This window comes from Capra hircus, chromosome 7, assembly GCF_001704415.2.
Source record: "Capra hircus breed San Clemente chromosome 7, ASM170441v1, whole genome shotgun sequence".
NCBI classification, from domain to species: Eukaryota; Metazoa; Chordata; class Mammalia; order Artiodactyla; family Bovidae; genus Capra; species Capra hircus.
In genome coordinates, this window is record NC_030814.1 from 8608359 (window position 1) to 8628934 (window position 20576).

General features: G+C 38.5%; 1 protein-coding gene across 10 annotated transcripts in view; it reads right to left on the minus strand.

Annotated features, from left to right (window-relative positions):
- PAM (peptidylglycine alpha-amidating monooxygenase) overlaps positions 1-20576 on the minus strand; it is a 323067-nt gene that overhangs the window by 32285 nt on the left and 270206 nt on the right. For all 10 annotated transcript variants that reach the window (XM_018049999.1, XM_018049998.1, XM_018050006.1 and 7 more), the window contains one exon: positions 14625-14754. In XM_018049999.1, the coding sequence (XP_017905488.1) occupies positions 14625-14754 (130 nt within the window). The remainder of the gene's footprint in view (positions 1-14624; positions 14755-20576) is intronic.

Consider the following 20576-nt stretch of genomic DNA (forward strand, 5'->3'; position numbering starts at 1 on the left):
ACCTCTATGTAATAATTAATCAAAACACTAAAATGAATGACAATTTCTGCTTAACTTTATACTTTTTATTATTATAAAATATTGTGAACATTTATATTTCTACCTGAATTATTAGTAATATTTCTTTAAATTGATAGTTATCACAGACATTGTACCTATTTAAATTCCTGTTTCGAAAATTATTTGTGATATATCACAAAGACAAGTCCTTCCAATCTAAGCTTACATGACAGAGAGAAAAATATATGAAGCACCAACAGACCAACTTATGTTTCAAGAGCAAAGAACTAACTGATTAGCACATAGTTGAGACATGTTTGTGGGTGGGGAGCATAAAAATATAAAATATATATTTTGCCAGATGAAGTCACTGTATAGATCAATAAATAGTCCTGTAAAATACAATTTCCTTTATAAAATCAGACAAGGTTGTGAAAAAGAAACTACCAATATTTATAGTTCAACCATATAAGCAAAAAAAAGAATCTGAACAACATTAAGTATTTATGGAGAAATATTTTTAATTTGGAAGGTGACAGACTGCTCAAATCTATCATACTCCTATTGATTAGCTGGTTGGTATTTTTATGGAACTTATGCAGAGACCCAGTAGGAGAACAAAAATTTCAAAATTATACTCTTTTGCCATTAAAAATAAACACTACATAGCTATTTGAGCTTCTTGACTGTCATATACTTTGGGTACATTTTCCCTGAAAGATAACAATAAGTCCCTGAAGTAGTTCTTATTAATGATGCATTCAACTGAATAAAAAATATTGATTCAGCTTTGTCAACTAAAACTTAAGTAATACTACTTACATATGCTATCATGTGTAGTTAAAACCACACAGCAGAAAAAAAATACATAAGTTGACAAAATGGAAGTAACATCATCAACAAAGCATATTTTGTAAGACAATTATGACATCATTAAATTAAAACATACAATTTTATTAGTTAGAATCAATGTAAGAATACGCAAGATATTAATAAATCAGGAGACACCAATAATGGGCAAACACAAGTAACTCTTTCTTAGTAATATGAAACACCAAACAGTTTATCCTCTCTCTCAATGTATTTTTATTTACTTTTAATTGGAGGATAATTGCTTTACAATGTTGCGTTGGTTTTTGCTGTATATCAACATGAATCAGTCATAGGTATACATATGTCCCCTCCCTCTTGAACCTCCTCCCTCCCAACTCCCACCCCATCCCACCCCTCCAGGCTGTCTCCAAGCAGGGAGTTGAGCTCCCTGTGACATACAGCAAATTCCCTCTGGCCATAGTATAAGTTTGGGCTTCCAGGGTAGCTCATCTGGAAAAGAATCTGCCTGCAAAGCAGGTGACCCTAGTTCGATTCTTGGATCAGGAAGATTCCCTGAAGAAGGGACAGGCTACCTACTCCAGTATTCTTGGGCTTCCCTGGTGGCTCAGGCGGTAAAGAATCTGCCCGCGATGTGGGAGACCTGGGTTCAATCCCTGGGTTGGGAAGATCCCATAAAGAAGGGCATGGCAACCCACTCCAGTGTTCTTGCCTGGAGAATTCCATGGACAGAGGAGCCTGGTGGGCTGCAGCCACGGGGTCGCAAAGGGTCGGACATGAGTGAGTGCCTGAGCACAGACAATGTTATTCTCTCAATTTGTCCCATTCTCACCGCCCCCTGCTGTGTCCACAGTCTGTTCTCTGTGTCTGTATTGCTGCCCTGCAGATAAGTTCATCAGTACCATTTTTCTAGATTTCATATATATGTGTCTCTTTTTGGTGTGACTTTCTGTACTAAAAAATCATAACCATTCTCATAGAAAACAAAGGTACTGAATTCAACCATTGATGATAATTTTTTCCCACTTGTCTAGGATACTGGATAACTTAAGTGCAGCATGTCTAACGCTCATAGCATGCTACAGCTTTACGTTCATATGTAGTAGCATGAGCCCTGGTGGCTCAGTGGTAAAGAACCCACCTGCAGTGCAGGAGGCACGGGAGACATGGGTTCAATCCCTGGCTTGGGAAGATCCCCTGGAGGAGGAGGGCGACCCACTCTAGTATTCTTACCTGGAGAATCCCATGGACAGAGGAGCCTGGCAGACTACAGTCCATAGGTTTGCAAAGAGTTGGACACGACTGAAGTGACTTAGCATGTATGCACACACACAGTAGGATGAAGTTTCTTCATTCATTATTTAAGGCTGAAGTCATACTCCTCATTATTCAGAAACATTTCATGATTTATAATGGCATAATTGTAATCTAAACAACGTGAGAATGTTTTCTCTGACTTTAAGGAGTTAAAATTTGTTTTCACCTTTTTCATGGAAATTTGAGGTAACTGTAGATTTATATGCAGTTACAAGAAATAATCCCTGGAGAAGGGAATGGCAACCCATTTCAGTATTCTTGGAGTATTCTCCAGAATACTAGAGAATCTGGTATTCTCCAGAAGAGGCTGGAGGGCTACAGTCCATGGGGTTGCAGAGAGCCGGACATGACTTCACACACACACACACACACACACACACACACACACACACACACAGATAATAGGGCTTCCCTGGTGGCTCACAGAGAGATTCTAGGTACACTTTACCTGGTTTCCTCAATGGTAGCATTCTGAGCAACTAGACTACAATATCATAACCGGGATATTGATACTGGGAAAAGCCAATGATTATATTTAGACACCCTTTTCCATTTTGTATTTCCTAAAATTTTCATTTATTCTTACAGTTTATTTACTTGGGCATGGAATACACTACTGTATTACTTTTCCACCTAGGAGTTAGTAATATGGAAAGTTACCATGTCCTCATAATTCATACCAAATGCTGTCCACATGACATGCAGTGTTCTGGCCCACTAATGATAGCTAATAGTGACAGTCCAATTGCCTATTGTATATCCTGATAAAACTGGAACCTGGCATTCCTAATTCCACACCTCTTATTTGCAAAATGACAAACCATATAGGAAGCCTGACATAGTTACTGGTTCGTGATTCCCCCAAGCAATAGGCTGCAGTATTCTTTGGTCTGTCTTGTCATCCACTTAAACATTCACCATCGCTCTTCCATCTCTGCTCCTACTATTTTAGGAAATAACATTTTACAACTTCTTGGTGGAGAGAAAGCAGATTTCCCCCACCCCAACACCTTCAGAAGCATATGCTGAATTCCTCTAACTTAAATTATGCTTTTTTATAGCTCTAGTTTATTTTTCCAGACACTTAAGTATTTAAAAATGTAAATTCTAGTTTAAATTATTCTCTGGTAGTCATGTAAGCACAAAGTCAAGGACCTGTAATGCTGGCTTGGCTTCTAAGAGAACAGGCTATGTCAAGGAAAAATATAAATAAACCCAGACTCACTGCTTATGTGAGTCATATCAAATGACATGTAGCTAATGCACAGCTAAGTGATAAAATATCCTTTATCAATGGAACTGATCTACACTGATCATGAATACAGAAAAAAAGGAGTTGATCTGCTGTCACAAACCCAAACTGTGTACGGGCATCTAGATTCACAACCTAGAAATGTCAAATTTCTAGTGGTGGGAAAAATGCAAAATTAACTAATTTGGGGATCATACTCTTTAGTTATTCATTTTTTGGCGATGTTATAATAAATGTGAAAAGCAAATGAAAGAGCCAAAAGAAAAATAAGTAACAATATAAGTAAGCCATGGAGTAAATAAATCAGATTTTTGAGTAAATAAATCAGATTTTTATAATTAAATATTAGATGTGTGAAAATATCAGATCTCTTAAATTAGCAAGTTTTTTTCTTAGTATCATATATATACAATGTAACAACTAGTAATATCATTTATCTTTTAGGGTTTTTAAATGATCACAAATGAGCCCCATGTCATTAGCATGTACAGAGGACATTCTTTGTGATGCTTCCAACTAACCACTCTTTCTGTGGAATGCAGTTCTATGGTTATTAATAATAATATTACTATATTTCTCCCATATCCATTAAGGATCTCAGTGACTAGGCAAGGTTTTGGATTTACTGATATTAGCATCATTTGAGTATTTTCATTTACTTCAGTAACATAAATAACAATAACATTCTAGAATTCTTGGGGAGACCAGAGCTTTAAAGGAATTAACCACAACACCATAGGTCCAACTATTTCATTGAGAATCTTTTGTGATACCCTTTACCAGATGTCTGTATGTTTAAACTGGCAGCATCAAGGGATATTCAGTCACTCAATAGATTGGTTGATGAGTCTTAATCCTTTCACTTGGGATAGCTGGAGCTTCATACAACTAACAGCTGACCCCTGGTAAATACACAGGGCAAGTAATAAAAGGAATTGATTTTTTTTTTTTATTCTGAAATGGGAAAAATCACACACACACACACACACACACACACACACACACACACACACTCACATTAAATCTGCCAAATAAAGTAATTTATAAACTCTCTTGTAATTCAAAGAAAAGTAACCCTTGAACAGTTCACAAATGGATGTCAGATTATAGAGCTGGATACACCGTTGCTATAGCAAACTGCTTATTTAGTGTTCCAAAGCAGCTACCCCACATTATATGCTGCAGAGAGGTCTTTGTTTCAACCACATCTAACTTCTTACAGAATATAATAACACCCTGCACATTTCACACAGTGCCTGGAGCACTGCTGATCTCTGCTTGCTTCTCTGAAAAAGCACTCAGTGGAAAAGGCTGAATGGCGGCCTGCGGGCTGGTATTCATCAGTTCTTTATTTTAGCAGCTTGAATCACCCATTAATGATTTTGCACATTAGCAGCTAATCAAACAGTTTAGATAAGGCTGAAAAGAAATGCACTGCTATATTCACACGCAAAAGAATTGAGAATAGAGAGAAAATAAACTTCTGTGCCATCAATCAAAATTAAGGGAAATGCAAAATAAATAAGAGCAGCTGAAGACAGAAGTAAAATATAATGTTGTAATTATATAAATTAAGAGGTTGGAGAAAGGACCACAGGTTTTCAAGTAAGAAAATAAAGGGAAACATACCTTCAATGTTGGGAAAGCAAAGACATACTATACGAAGATAAAGACTTTAAATGGAATATAATTTAATACCATGTTTAAAACATTTACTTCTTATACACATTGCAAAAATTCCCTATGAGGAGGAAAAAGGGTGGGCAGACAAAGAACTCAGTATGACTACTTATGCCCTGATGGACCCAGCACTACAGACATCCCAAATAAGGATGAAAATATCAAAGAACCAGGTATCACAGCACCAGGCTCTGTTCGGTCAGTAAGGCCATTGGGAACATTTCACTTAACAAAGCGACTTCTGTTACTCAAGAGAAGGAGGAAGATTTTAAAGCCTTCATTTTTTTGGACTAGGGAACAGAGGCACAGAACTCAAATGTCTCGATACAGGGCCTCAAAGCTAGGAAACGGAAACCAAGTTTGAAACCTGGGTGTCTTGTCCACAAAAACATATGTTTTTTTCTTATTAGGATTAACCTCACTGGACTGGGAGAGTCTCCCCTCCAGTTATCAAATTTAATTTGTAGATGTAGAAGAGACAGGAATACTAGTCACATAGCCAAGAAAAATCAGAGAAAGTGGCATAAAACTGAAAAACTGGCTTAAGTACAACAGGAAACGGCAATAGAAGACAGAAGGGTAGACTATGGACAAACATTCTCTTTGTAAACTTACAATTTTCTCTTGGATGTGAAGATAATAAGTTCAATTTTCCAGGTCTAATTAATTCTAAAGGTATGAAAGAATTTACAGAAGCAGAATCTTAAGCAGATATCTTAACTGAAACTTCAGGCAACTAGTGAGGCAAATCTTGAACTGATTTTTATGCAACTTAGGAAGCAGATTTTTGAAACAAAAAAAAACTCGGGAAGATTCCATAAAACATTGTTGAGGAGATGGTTTCTGAATGAATTATCTGGGGGGCAAATGGGAGAAGATTCCCAGAAGCCCACATCTCTAAGGACAAAACTTGTTAAACCAAACAGTCAACTATTCAAACTTTATAAACAATATGTATGAAGATATGAAAGGCAAATTCATCAAACAGACCTAATATCAGGCTGGAAGGGACAGCTCATTCTCTGGTTAATTAAGAATAAAACAGTATCTGTAAAAATGGAAGCAATGCTAAATCTAGCAAAGTGAAATATAATTGGAATAAAATGCTGAATTCAGTGGTCACTGTATAAATATGAATTTCCAGTAAAAACTTCTGCACAATTTTATGAAATATAATTAGAGATATCAGTAGATTACACATTCAGCACAAGGTAACAAGGTGATATGACTGCTGAAGAAAAGTGAATGCAATCACTAATAGCTAGCTAGAATACGCAGCAAGGAAAGTTAACTGTGCTGCTCATCAGGTAATGCATGAAGTACTGTGGCTACTTCTCAACCAAACACTTTAAAGGACTGAGAAACCAGAGCGCCTTCGGATAAAAATACCATGTTAGCATGAAGACTGGCTCAGGGCCTGTGGGATATTTAGTCTGGAGAAGAAGAGACTTTCTTCAAATATGCAAATAACTGACAGGAATAAATGGAAGTGAATTTACTCTGCATTTGGCTGTCATGAAGGGGAAGTTATAGGACACAGATTTGAGGTTAACATGATGAAGAACCGAATGACATCTAGGTGAGTCCCATAACTGGGAAGTATATCTCATTCTAGGCAATTTCTTGCCTCTGAAAGAGTTCGAACACCAGATGACGGTGGAAGATTTTGCCTGGAGACGTGCTGGCAGGAGCCTGGAGCTGCGCCCTCTGGTGAGCCTCTGCTACCCTGGGTGCCCAGTGTCTACTGCCCCATTTTGTGTCAATGAAACCTGTTTTTCTCGAGTTGACCCAACATTCTAAGCCTCACTCTCAGTCCACTTGCTTTTTAAAAAAAATTTTTTTTTAATTAAAGGATAATTATTTTACAGTATTTTGTTGTTTTTCTGCCAAACCCCCACTTACTTTTGATAATATCAACTCTACTCTCACATTACAGAGATAAAACAAAAATCTTAGGCTAAGCCAAAGAGTGGATTTCATTCCTTTGCCCACGGTGACTGGTTCAGGATAAAAGAAACCTAAAGTTAGGTAGGAGAACACTAAATGACTCAATTTAAGGATTTCTTGTTGACCTATCAAGGACACGGATGATATTCTGAAGTTGCAAACAAGGAGGAAGATAATCTGAGCCCAAGAATGGAACTAACCAGGAGAAGATGTGTTAAATAGACCCTGGTGCCATCATCTGAGCTACCATACCCTGAAAGTTTTTATTTATACAAACTAATAAATTTCTTCTTTTTCTAAGCTAGTATGCATTGGGTTTATTGGTTACAGATGGAATTCCAAGTGATACAACTTTCAAAATCCCTTCCAACTCCATGTGAAGAGTGACAAATGGTATAATAGAAATACCTTCTAGTGCCTGAAAATAAGGGATAAAATCCATGATTTACTGAAGAGGGTATGGGACATGAGGCCTGCAGAGGAGACCCTCAACCATAGCTGAGATAAATAAAAGAGAGGCTAGGAAGCAAGCCTCTGACCATGGCGGTGATTTTAAGATAGACACCCAGGAACAAAGGTTACTGAGGCAGGAGCAACCCAGCTCCTACTGGGAGGCATTTAAACTTTAAAAAGCCCTAGTTGTCATGCTGCCCTAACATTAGGGCAGACAAGAGGCTCTTTAAAGTTTCATTATACCCTGAAATTTCCTTTCAGCTAGAAGAAGTCTCTTACAGTAGCCACAGGCTTACCCAATGGCTCAGACAGTAAACAATCCTCCTGCAATACAGGAGACTAGGGTTCAACCCCTGGGTTGGGAAGACCCTCTGGAGAAGGGAATAGCAACTTATTCTAGTATTCTTGCCTGGAGAATCCCATGAACAGAGGAGCTGGTTGGCTACAATTCACAAGGTTGCAAAGAGTTGCATATGACTGAGTTATTAGCACACATACATAAAGCAGCTACACTGAAGTAAGGGACTGACAAGGAGGAAAACAGAAATCAAACTGAGAAAGGGGATAACAGTTTACTCATTATTCTTGTTGCCATGCTTATTTAGCATAATTAAGTAGAAGAGTAAGGCTGATCAAGGCTGTTGGGCAGGAAAGACGAGGAACAGTACTCATAAAGAGAACTGAAGGTGGAAGCTGCACAATCGTGTCCGACTCTTTGTGACCCCACGGAGTCCATGGAGTTCTCCAGGCCAGAACACTGGAGTGGGTAGCCGTTCCCTTCTCCAGGAGATCTTCCCCACCTAGGGATCGAACCCAGGTCTCCCACATTGCAGGCGGATTCTTTATCAGCTGAGCCACCAGGGAAGCAAAGAGAATTGATGTGATATCAAAAAAGCTTTGAGTATGGAGTATTAATTAGGGATTATTACTAAATAATAATAAATCCTCCTTTTGGAGGAGGGAATGGCAAACCACCCCAGTATACTTGCTGTGAGAACCTCATGAACTGTATAAAAGGCCAAAAAGATATGACACCAAAAGATGAGTCCCGCAGGTCTGAAGGTGTCCAATATGCTACTGGAGAAGAGTGGAGGAGAATTACCAACAGCCCCAGAATGAATGAAGCAGCTGGGCCGAAGTGGATATGATGCTCAGTTGTGGCTGTGTCTGGTGATCAAAGTAAAATTTGATGGTACAAAAAACAGGACTGTATAGGAACTAGAATGTTAGGTCCATGAATCAAGGAAAAGACATGGTCAAGCAGGAAATGGTAAGAATCAACATAGACATCCTAGGAATCAGTGAACTAAAATGGACAGGAATGGGCGAATTTAATGCAGATGACCACTGATCATGGAAAAAGCAAGAGAGTTCCAGAAAAACATCTACTTCTGCTTTAATGACTACGCCAAAGCCTTTGACTGTGTGGATCACAACAAACTGTGGAAAATTCTTAAAGAAATGGGAATACCAGACCACCTGACCTGTCTCTTGAGAAATCTGTATGCAGATCAGGAAGAAACAACAGTTAAAACTGGACATGGAACAACAGACTGGTTCCAAATCAGGAAAGGAGTATGTCAAGGCTGTATATTGTCACTGTGCTTATTTATTGAAGAGTACATCATGAGAAATGCTGGGCTGGATGAAGCACAAGCTGGAATCAAGATTGCTGGGAGAAATATCAATAAGCTCAGATATGCAGATGACACCACCCTTATGGCAGAAAGTGAAGAAGAACTAAAGAGCCTCTTGATGAAGTTGAAAGAAGAGAGTGAAAAAGTTGGCTTAAAACTCAACATTCAGAAAACTAAGATCATGGCATCTTGTCCCATCACTTCATGGCAAATAGATGGGGAAACAGTGGAAATGGAAACAGTGACAGACTTTATTTTTTGAGGCTACAAAATCACTGCAGATGGTGACTGCAGCCATGAAATTAAAAGACGCTTGTTTCTTTGAAGAAAAGTTATGGCCACCCTAGACAGCATATTCAAAAGCAGAGACATTACTTTGACAACAAAGGTCCATCTACTCAAGGCTATCATTTCTTCGGTAGTCATGTATGGATGTGAGAGGTGGGCTATAAAGAAAGCTGAGCGCCAAAAAATTGATACTTTTGAACTGTGGTGTTGGAGAAGACTCTTGAGAGTTCCTTGGACTGCAAGGAGATCCAAACAGTCCATCCTAAAGGAAATCAGTCCTGAATATTCATTGGAAGGACTGATACTGAAGCTGAAACTCCAATAGTTTGGTCACTGATGCGAAGAACTGGCTCATTTGAAAAGACCCTGATGCTGGGAAAGACTAAAGGCAGGAGGAAAAGGGGACGACAGAGGATGAAATGGTTGGATGGCATCATTGACTCAATGTACATGAGTTTGAGTAAGCTCTGGGAGTTGGTGATGGACAGGGAGGCCTGGCGTGCTGCAGTCCATGGAGTTGCAAAGAGTTGGACACGACTCAACTGAACTGAACTGATTATATCTATTACTGTGGGCAAGAATCCCTTACAAGAAATACAGAAGCCGTCATAATCAACAAAAGTGTCTGAAATATAATACATGCACCCTCAAAAATAACAGAATGATCTTGTTTCATTTCCAAGGCAAACCGTCAACATCACAGTAATCCAAGTCTATGCCCCAACTGTTAATGCTGAAGAAGCTAAAGTTGAGTGGTTCTATGAAGACCTAGAAGACCTTCTAGAACTAATACCTAAAAAAGATGTTATATTCATCATCGGGGATTGGAAGGCAAAAGTAGGAAGTTAAGATATACCCAGAGTAACAGGCAAGGTTGGCCTGGGAGTACAAAATGAAGCAGGGCAAAGGGTAACTGAATTCTGCCAAGAGAATGCACTAGTCATAGCAAATACTCTTTTTCAACAACATAAGAGATGACTTTACACATGGACATCACCAAATGACCAATACCGAAATCAAACTGATTGCATTTTCGGTAGCCAAAGACGGAGAAGCTGTATACAATCAGCAAGAACAAGACCTGGAGCTGACTGTGGCTCAGATAATCACCTTCTCATAGCAAAATTCAGGCTTAAACTAAAGAAAACTGGAAAAATACTAGGCCAGCCAGTATGACTTAAATCCCGTATGAATTTGCAGTGGAGGTGACAAAGATTCAAGAGACCAGATTTAGATAACAGTGTGCCTGAAGAACTGTGGACGGAGGTCTGTAGTATTGTACAGGACGTGGCGAACAAAACCAGCCCAAATAAAAGGAAAAACAAGAAGGCAGGGTGGTTATCTGAGGAGGCTTTACAAATAGTGGAAGAACAAAGAGAAGCAAAAAAGCAAGGGGGAGAGGGAAAGGTAACCCAATTAAATGCAGAGTTTCAAAGGATATCTGTAAGAGACAATAAGGCCTTCTTCAACGAACAGTGTTTAACAATCGAAGACTATGTCAAGGCTGTATACTGTTACCCTGCTTATTTATCTTCTATGCAGAGTGCATCATGCGAAATGCTGGACTGGATGAAGTGCAAGCTGGAATCAAGTTTGCCAGGAGAAATATCAATAACTGCAGATATGGAGATGACACCACCCTAATGGCAGAAAGCAAAGAAGAACTAAAGAGCCTCTTGATGACAGTGAAAGAGGAGAGTGAAAAAGTTGGCTTAAAGCTCAACATTCAGAAAACTAAGATCATGGCATCTGGTCTCATCACTTCATGGTGAATAGATGGGGAAACAATGGAAACAGTGACAGACTTCATTTTGGGGGGCTCTAAAATCACTGCAGATGGTGACTGCAGCCATGAAATTAAAAGACGCTTACTCCTTGGAAGAAAAGCTATGACCAAACTAGATAGCGTATTAAAAAGCAGAGACATTACTTTGCCAACAAAGGTCCGTCTAGTCAAGGCTATGGTTTTTCCAGTGGTCATGTATGGATGTGAGAGGTGGACTATAAAGAAAGCTGAGCTCTGAAGAATTGATGCTTTTGAACTGTGGTGTTGGAGAAGACTCTTCTGTGTCCCTTGGACTGCAAGGAGATCCAACCAGTCCATCCTAAAGGAGATCAGTCCTGAATGTTCATTGGAAGGACTGATATTGAAGCTGAAACTCCAATACTTTGGCCACCTGATGCGAAGAACTGACTCATTTGAAAAGACCCTGATGCTGGGAAAGACTAAAGGCAGGAGGAGAAGGGGATGACAGAGGATGAGATGGTTGGATGGCATCACTGACTCGATGGACATGAGTTTGAGCAAGCTCCAGGAGTTGGTGACGGATGGGGAGGCCTGGCGTGCTGCAGTCCATGGGGTCACAAAGAGTCGGACATGACTGAGTGACTGGATTGACTGACTGACTGACCTTATGGAACTTACAGTTTTGTGCACATGAGAAGACTAAGGATGGGATTCTGAGGAAAATTAATACAGAATTTCTCATCTTTCTAAAAAAACCATGGTAGCAATAAGAATGCAATTTCCTCCCCATGTTTCCACTTCCACTGCCTCTCACCAGCACGTAAGAAATTCCTCAGGGAAGCTCTGTCTTTTTCTTTGTACAATCTTTGGATATTCAATGAGTGAGAAGAAAATTACTTTGCCCATTTTTATAATTCACTTGCACATACAGGAAGAATGGTCGTGCACAACTGTTCAACGAGCAGGATTAGCACATCCGAATCTATTTACCTATAAAACTACTAGCAGAGTAATCCACTTCTAAATCTCTTTGTGAGTAATGAAGCAGACAGTGTTTAAAGCAGAGATCAGAGTGCCCGAAGAGAATTTCCATGGGTGGCAAAGGCTGCTAGAGGCCAACAGGAAATACAGGAGAGGCAAAACGAGAGGGATGACAAATATTCTTACACCTGACCGATAAAGACGAGGGAGAAAGAAGGACCAGACTTAATGGTGTAAATTAGCACCCCTGCTCTGAAATCTTAAATTTTTAACAAGACCGCTTTGTCAGAGCCATTCATCAGGGTGAATGCACCAGGGCTTTGGCGATGGACCTGGAATCTATTTACCCATGGTACTGGCAGGTTATCTAGATGAAAGCACGAAGCCAGAAATTTCAGGTCTTCTGCTGGGACTGCCATGTATGTCCCAGAAAATGTTCTTATGTGGCTTTTGTTTCAGTCTTGGGTCATTTACCCCAGGCTGGCCTGTATTGATCCCTTTTTTTCCCCTATTAAACTATTCCAGCCTCTGCTATTTACTTGGAATGAATATCACATTAAAATGGAAAATTGGACTTCATCCAATTTAGCTTTAGCCAGCTGAAACAGTATCAATGGAAGAAAACGGTGCTATAATTTTCTCGTCTGATAAAATGTGGCTAGAAATCCATGCAGAAAATATAGTAATAGTCATTAAAATGAAGAATATGCTAGAGTGAATAGGAACAGTTTGCTTCTGAAAGCACTTGTTAAAATATCATTAGATGTTCAATAATGACTAAGATGATGTAACAGAGATGTAGAAACAGGGATGCTGAGCTTGATGGCTTTGAACTCTGAAGTGATCTCTTTCTTAGATTCCATTTTCAAGTGTGACAATTACAAAGGATAATTAAACAGTATCAAAGCTATCAACCTACCCTGAAATGCTGACTGAATTTCATCTTCAGCTGCACCAAGAAAACTACGTGCACCTGTGTGTGACAGTGCAGGTTTAGCCTAAGTTTAATCAGCATCTCTGAAAATGGAGGGAAAACACAGTTGAACTGTATGTGGGGCTCCTCACTTTCCAAATGAAAGCCGTCAGCTGTACACTTGAAAGAAGAAGAAGATTCATTACAGTAAACTCACAAGACATTTAAAAATTCACCTTTGTATGAAAATGTGTGATAAAATAGATGAATAAATGGATATTCAATACTTAGGAGAATTAAGATAAACTGATAAACTTTGGAGCCAGCTTTGAAAAATACAATCCCGTAAATGTGTTCACAATCCTCTAAAAGGAAGCAAGTAGGACAAAGTGGGTAAGTGGGCCAACTCTGAGTCAGAGGGACAGCAACTGAAGCCTGACTTTGCTGGGCTAACTGTGCGACACGGGGCAAAACACTTATCTTCTCTTGATTTCTTCACCTGTAAAATGTGAATCATGATGATACCAACCGTGCCTAACTTCTGGGAGTTAATTCACGCAAACATTTAGAACAGTAACAGAGGCACGGCAAACAACTCAATAAATGTTAGACATGTTTTAAACCAAAAATCCCTATAAGATGATACTGGAAGGCAGAATAAAAGGTTGGAAAGAGAAACTCCAAGGGAAAAGCAGGAGCATGAGTCTCGGTGTTGTTAAGTCTCCAGTGCTCATGAAAAGAGCGCATGTGTGTAATAGAAATGACCTACAGGAACATGCGAGGGCAAGGTACTAACTATTTCTATACATATGGTGGCCACGCGGCTCCAACCACAGAATTCCCCAGGAGGCACTGTTATCACTGCCACGGAGCAGCCTCAGGGAAAGCGAGAGTCCAGTGGCCTCAAGACAGTTCAATACCCAGAGACAGGGAGATGAGGAAGTGCTTTGCTGCAGTCAACCAGTAACTTTTCTGAGTTGATCATTTATCATGATGCACTTCTTCTGAAGTCTTAAAATGCCTCAGCCACATACTGTCCTAATTTCTTTAGTATTTCTCTCCTTAGGAGTGTGGAGGTGGCTTCAAGGAGGCAAGAGCAAAACGCTAAGTAGGCAGAAAGTGAAATTGAAGTTGCTTAGTCATCTTCGACTCTTTGCGACCCCATGGACTGTAGCCTACCAGGCCCCACTGTCCATGGGATTTTCCAGGCAAGAGTACTAGAGTGGGTTGCCATTTCCTTCTCTAGGGGATCTTCCCAACCCCGGGATCGAATTCGGGTCTCCTGCATTTCAGACAGACGCTTTACCATCTGAACCACCAGGGAAGTAGGCAGAATCACAGACTTCTTGCCCTCCTTCTGTAAACTAGCTTGTGAAACCATCTTAATCGTTTTCAAATGCACAAGACCTCCTCTTTCCTGTGTATCACAATCATATATTAAAAGAACACATCACGTTCACAAACATTATGTTCAAAAAGAACCTTCATAGTACTCTCACCATTATTCTTAGTTTAATGGAAAGCAACGCATGCTGTTTTTAATTTCATTTACTTCTTGAAGGAAAAATGATTACTTACTTTCCATCCCAGACGTGGTCACCTCGGTGGAAAATCACAAGATTATTCTGAGGGTCCACAGCCACCCCAGAAACCTGGCCTGGTAATAAGTACACCCCAGGCCAATCCAGTGCCTCTTCCACATGGAAATCTAAAAGAGAAACCCATATATTTAGTGTAAGAAAGAGTTAGTATAACTCCACGAAGATTCACAATGATTGTAAGAAGTTCATGCAGTTATGTCACTAGATGCAAAAAACAAACAAACAAACAAATACAAGCGTGCTCTACATAACATAGACCACATGCACGTGCCAAAGTGTAGCCTCCTGGGCGATGAATAAATAAGTGACTGTGAACCTGTTTGGGGACTAAATGTTCTTTTCCTGTTGATAAGATGCCTTATAAAACCAGCTTATCCTTCAGTCATTAAGGAGCAAATTTGAGACTACCTTCTTCAAGATTCTTACTTTAAACTAGTATCTTTGGAAAATATGGTAATATGGAAAATATCATTTTAAAGCAAAGCCTTTAAATGAATAGCATTCTTGGGCAATAAGCCTGTGTGTGTGTGTCTGTGTGTGTGTGTGCGCAGCTGTATCTCTCTCTTATCTAACTTCTGTGTAAACTGTGGGTGTTCAATATATATTAGACCCTATAAGAAACCATCATTGATAATCCCTTGTACAGGAACTATGTAAGATACCAGTTTCATTTCGCCCAGCCTCAGTGTTCCTGTAACAATGGGAATGGATAGATACTTTTTCATGGTTTATATTTCACTGTTTCCTAACATGAGAAAGGAAAAAATAACAGACACTCTATGACTGAATGATTTACCAATTACTCTCACTTCTGTTCAGAATGAACTTATACTTAAGAGAATATCTAAATTCAATTGTGCTAATCCCTTTTATAAAAATTCTCATAAGTAAAGAGGTGTGAGGTACAGAGGAGCTCTACTAACAGGATAGAAAGTTAAGAAGATACTGTGAAATCCTCTGTATCAATGGCAACATTTCCTTCTCTCTGCAATGCTTCAGGAGAGATGCTGAGAAGTAAAAAAGTAATTTGAGTCCCTTTCTCCTGCCCGTACACTGGAGGATGTGGCAGCATGCAGTGATTCTCAAAGATGGACATTCAAGATTGGAGGAAGAAAGGGATACCCAGGGCTCGTATAATCAGCTTCTGAAAACTTGAGAGGATGCCAGTGTGAGAATCAACACTTTAAAGTAATTCTCTTAACTACAGGAAAAGGAAATAGTACCTTTCCACTCCAAATGTTCTTACCTTTGTAGGTTTAATTTTTTTTAAATAAAAATTAACAAAATATATCACAATCAATGCGATGACTAGAACAGTTTTGCCTATAACCTTTGGTGATACATGTTCAACAAATAACCTATAAGTGTACTGTCTATGTAAGGTATTATGCTAGATTCTGGGAACACAAATACAGCATGGTGTGGAGCCTGCAGGGTCTCATAGGATAAAATGAGGGGAAAAAAACCAGAAAGCAAATACGTATGACACAGTGTGGTGCAGGAATGCAGGGAAAGGGCCCATCATCTTTTCTGAGGCTTGGCTGGGAGAGGGTAGGGATTCTCACTTAAAGGTTTATCAAACTCAGAAGCGGGTAGTCAGAAAGATGAAAAGTGAGGATGTTTATAACTGCAGAATGTGTTTCACGATCTTTAAGTAATCTGTATATCTTTAAAGACATCTGTGTATGTCAGGTGGGGGTTTGGAAGTGAGAAGCAGGATTAAACAGACCCCAAGACCTAGTGTAGACTGGAAGATATACTGTCAAGCACAAGGAAGAGTATGGATTTAAAAATGAATGAGAGTAGCTCTACGCTGTGGTGTCTTGATCTATACTATGATTAATTCTGAGGTATGCTGCAAGTACTTTATTAATGGGAGTAAAGCCCAGAGCTTGGGGATAATTTACCTTTGAAATATACTAGAGCACGTGAGAATATCATTCTTAATCATGTGTATTTTGCTTTCTTCCTGAGCTGGGGAGAAGGGGGCAGACTTACAGCTGGCATGCCTAAATTGGCACAGCAGTGGATATGAGTGGGGCTACCTGGATGAATAGCACTAATCATCTATCACGCTTGTCACAGAAGGAGAAAAGGAAGCAAACTGCGGGGCCACCGATGGCTTTCAAGCACGGGGTGGCATGGATAAAAGTGTGTTTTTGAAAGTGAACTCAGGAAACAGGGTCTATGGATGATAAGTAGAGATGTATAGATGGATTCCCCAAAGAAACTATCTTAAATCATTTTAAAGTGGCATGAATCTCAGGCCGTACTTCATTCATTCTCATCTCAGTTATAGCTGGTCCTTTTGGTGGCCATTCTGCATGCAATCAGCAGCTCCTGAAGATTCTGGATCTTGAACCTTGAACCGCGTAACAACTGAGATATTTAATTGCTTTCATCCGCTTCTCAGAGCCCAACACTACTTCAACTAGGTGAAATTTTGTGAGGGCAGAGATCCTGTCTTATTCACTGTTTTGTCACTAAGTCTTGCTCAGGGCCTGGCCCATGGTACTGGCCTAGTAAATGCACTAAACTGAACTCTATGCTCCACTTCCTACTTGCTTATGTTGTCAACTAGCATTTAAACACCCTTAGCATCTTATAGCTCACTGGCACTACGTCTTTTTACCCCTAGCATTGTGCTGAAGACACCATGAAGAGACTCAATAAAAAAAATTTAACTGGCTAATTATTTTCACTGATGGCAATCAACAAATGTCATGTTTCCTGGAACTTTTTTATCCAGTGGTCTACAACAAGGACTGGAAGCGAGATGCTCATGAAGATTTAGAGATGCTACTTCTGATAGAAAATATACACTGTCCTAAATAAATATACTATTCTTGGTTCAAATGAGGATTTCATAAAATACATGAAATACTGTGTAAAGAACTTCAATCTAGCTGTGAATAATCCCATATTATCACTGACTTTAGATTGGTAAACTCTCAAAATCTGCAAAAAGCACTGACTGATAGGTTGCTAACAACCTATTCTGTCACTTACAAGAATTCCTTTTGGTTGGAAACTTTCAAGATGAGAAAGCAGGATAACTATCTAGGGCACATTTATACGCTTTTGGTAAATTTTCAAAACAGTAAAGGTGATACGTGAGGAAATACATGAGGGTTAGCAACGTGAGAAACTTGGCTGTTTCAGTACTGAGTCAGTGCAAAGGAAGAACTGTTTTGTGCATGGCAAGAACACTCAGAAATTATATTAAATTACTGTAAATTTCATTACAAACATCACTGCACATTCATTAAGATTACGTAGCCAAGACCTCAAAACTTTCAGGACCTGAAAGCCTAGGTCTCTGTGTTAATTACAAATTCCCAAACAGTTAAAGGAAAACTGAGTTCACGATTTTTGCTGTGAACACTAGCTCTGTGAATCGATGTTTCTGCTTCCAGTGTCATCATCTTTTTTCATTATTACGCAGTTAAAGGCTGTTCTCTTTAAGATGAAGTGATCAGGAGTCAAAGCAGTCATGGAGGACTAGTGGTGTATGCATATTGAATGAATATTAATGCTTTCACAAGCCCTGCCCATCTTTACAAGAGAATTATAAGACGCTCAGACAGAACCCCAGGTTATTTTCTGTATTTATAAAAGAACGATAGGCTTGGGCCAGACTCTGGCCATCAATAGCAAGGGTGATTATTTTCTAACCTTCCAAAATATTTCAAATCCTTATTAAAAACTGTCTGATAAAATGTATTTGGGTTCTAAATTAAACTTGACATTTTCAAGCATGGAAAAGTTAGAAATTCGAGTTCAGATTCCTATTAGACTTTACTTAAGAAGTAATTCATTAGCATATATGACTTCTGTTGTAAACTGACAGTCCTAATTTGAAAATTAAATACAGATTTCTTACATATGACCTTGGGCAAGCCATTCCCAACTCCAAGCGTCAGCTGCACTAAATTCAGATGTCGAATGATAGGGTTATTTCAGAAGAATCCCTGCATTCATTATAAATAAAGGTAAATGGACAGCCTCATATTCTACCATATATTTTTAAAAGTTACTTTCAGAAAAAATTCAACATTAAAACTAAAACTGTATCAATAAATCACTAAGCAGATTAATGAATTATGTCTTTCCCAGAAAGATTAATGTTAGCAATCAATGCTGCTTTCATATGAAATTATTAACAAGCATTTAAAAGGGCATTCCTTTATCTGTGTACATAGGACTAACAGAATTAGACAAAAAAATTTGAGGAAAAATATAATGTCAAACCTAGGCTATGACTTAACTTTACTGTAACAAGGCTCTTTATATTTAATCTTGAGAAGATCCTATAGAAATCAGTAGATTTCAACAAGAACAAAATAAAATTGTTGCTTTTTCTACACGAGTAGATTTGCTTTTAGTGATGAAAAGATGCCTTATTTTGGTCAGGGATTGTTATTCATCAGAAGTGCCAACAGTAACTATAATTAACTAAGACTATAAGAGAAATATTTATACTTAAGTGAGAAAGAAAACCAGATTAATTATAATGTCTTATTTAGTGGGAGGGAAGTGAGTAAGAGAGTTAAGACATAGCCAGAGGCTCAGAAGTGTTAGCAGACTTCCTTTTCTTTTAAAAATTTAACTGCAAGTGAATCTTCACCTTAGTCAAATTGTTTGGATATTGATTGAGAAAGTATGACCAAAGGCAATCTACACCTAGAGTTATTACAACTGTAGATAAGATGATGGGAAGGTTGGAAAAAAACAGCCTATCTGTCTATTATTTTATTGTGAGACAGAGTAATAAAGTAATTAAAAACCAAGACTGAGCAAATCTGCCTGGGTCTGAATGCTGGTTGACTGAACTGTGGCATTTTGGATACACGGCATGTATCCTTTCTATGCTTCTATAAATGGGTTTCTTACTCTATAAATGATTTTGTCATAGATTTTTGTTTTCATTATTCTCCTCTCCTCCAGAAATGAAAATTCAGCCTAGTGAATGCTTTATTTAACCCTGGGAATTCTATAAGACTTGAACCTAGAGCCAGCATGACTGAAATATGTTAAAAGTATGGCTTCTGAGTCAAGAAAAAGTTGTCCATAGAAATTAAGTAAAATTTAAATGCACCATAACAATATTTAAAGACTGCACATTCTCTCATCTTGTGGGAGGCATCACACAAATGCAGATGTATTTTCTGATGTCCAAAGGTGTACAGCATATGTCAAATCAGGCTTCCATATGCTAGCAAATAGTAGTCCAATTAAATTCAACAGGAAGAGAATAGCTATCAGTAGTTTTAAATTTAGTTTTCACAGAGTCTAGTTTCCAGAAGGCAACCAGAAAAGAGACTATGATTTTCTTTCTTCTCTATGAATGCTGTCTTAATACAGACATCAAACTAATGGTAGAAACCAAAAAAGGAGTGTATCTGCTTCCCAATTTACTAGGTTGCACACTGTCACACTGTATATCATATATTACAGGAAAATATCAAGGCAGATCAATGTAAGTGACCAGTAAGTTGAAGAGCCACAAATTCTCATTATGATAGAACACTGCTAAGTTACATTTTGTTAATCAACTTAGAGTGTCAATTTTTGCAGCTTTCCTACATATTGTAAGAAAATTCTCTCATGGATGCTGCTTAAGCTAAAATAATTAATATTCAGTTCTACTACTTTGGTGTTTAAATTTTTGAAATCTTACTCCAACATGACACTAATGACAGCAAGTATAATAATAATTATTGTTAACTTATTATACCACTTATTGTTTTCTTCAATTAAAGTCAGATATTACATTGTGCTATAGTAAACAGTAAAAGAAAACTGAAAAGATTTTTAGAAATAGCTTATCTAAATGTGGGCTTTGCTATTTTGCATTTAATTTTATAAAAATTTGGACTCATAGTAGTGAAATAACACCAAAATAAATCATTCAGAAAGGAAATACATG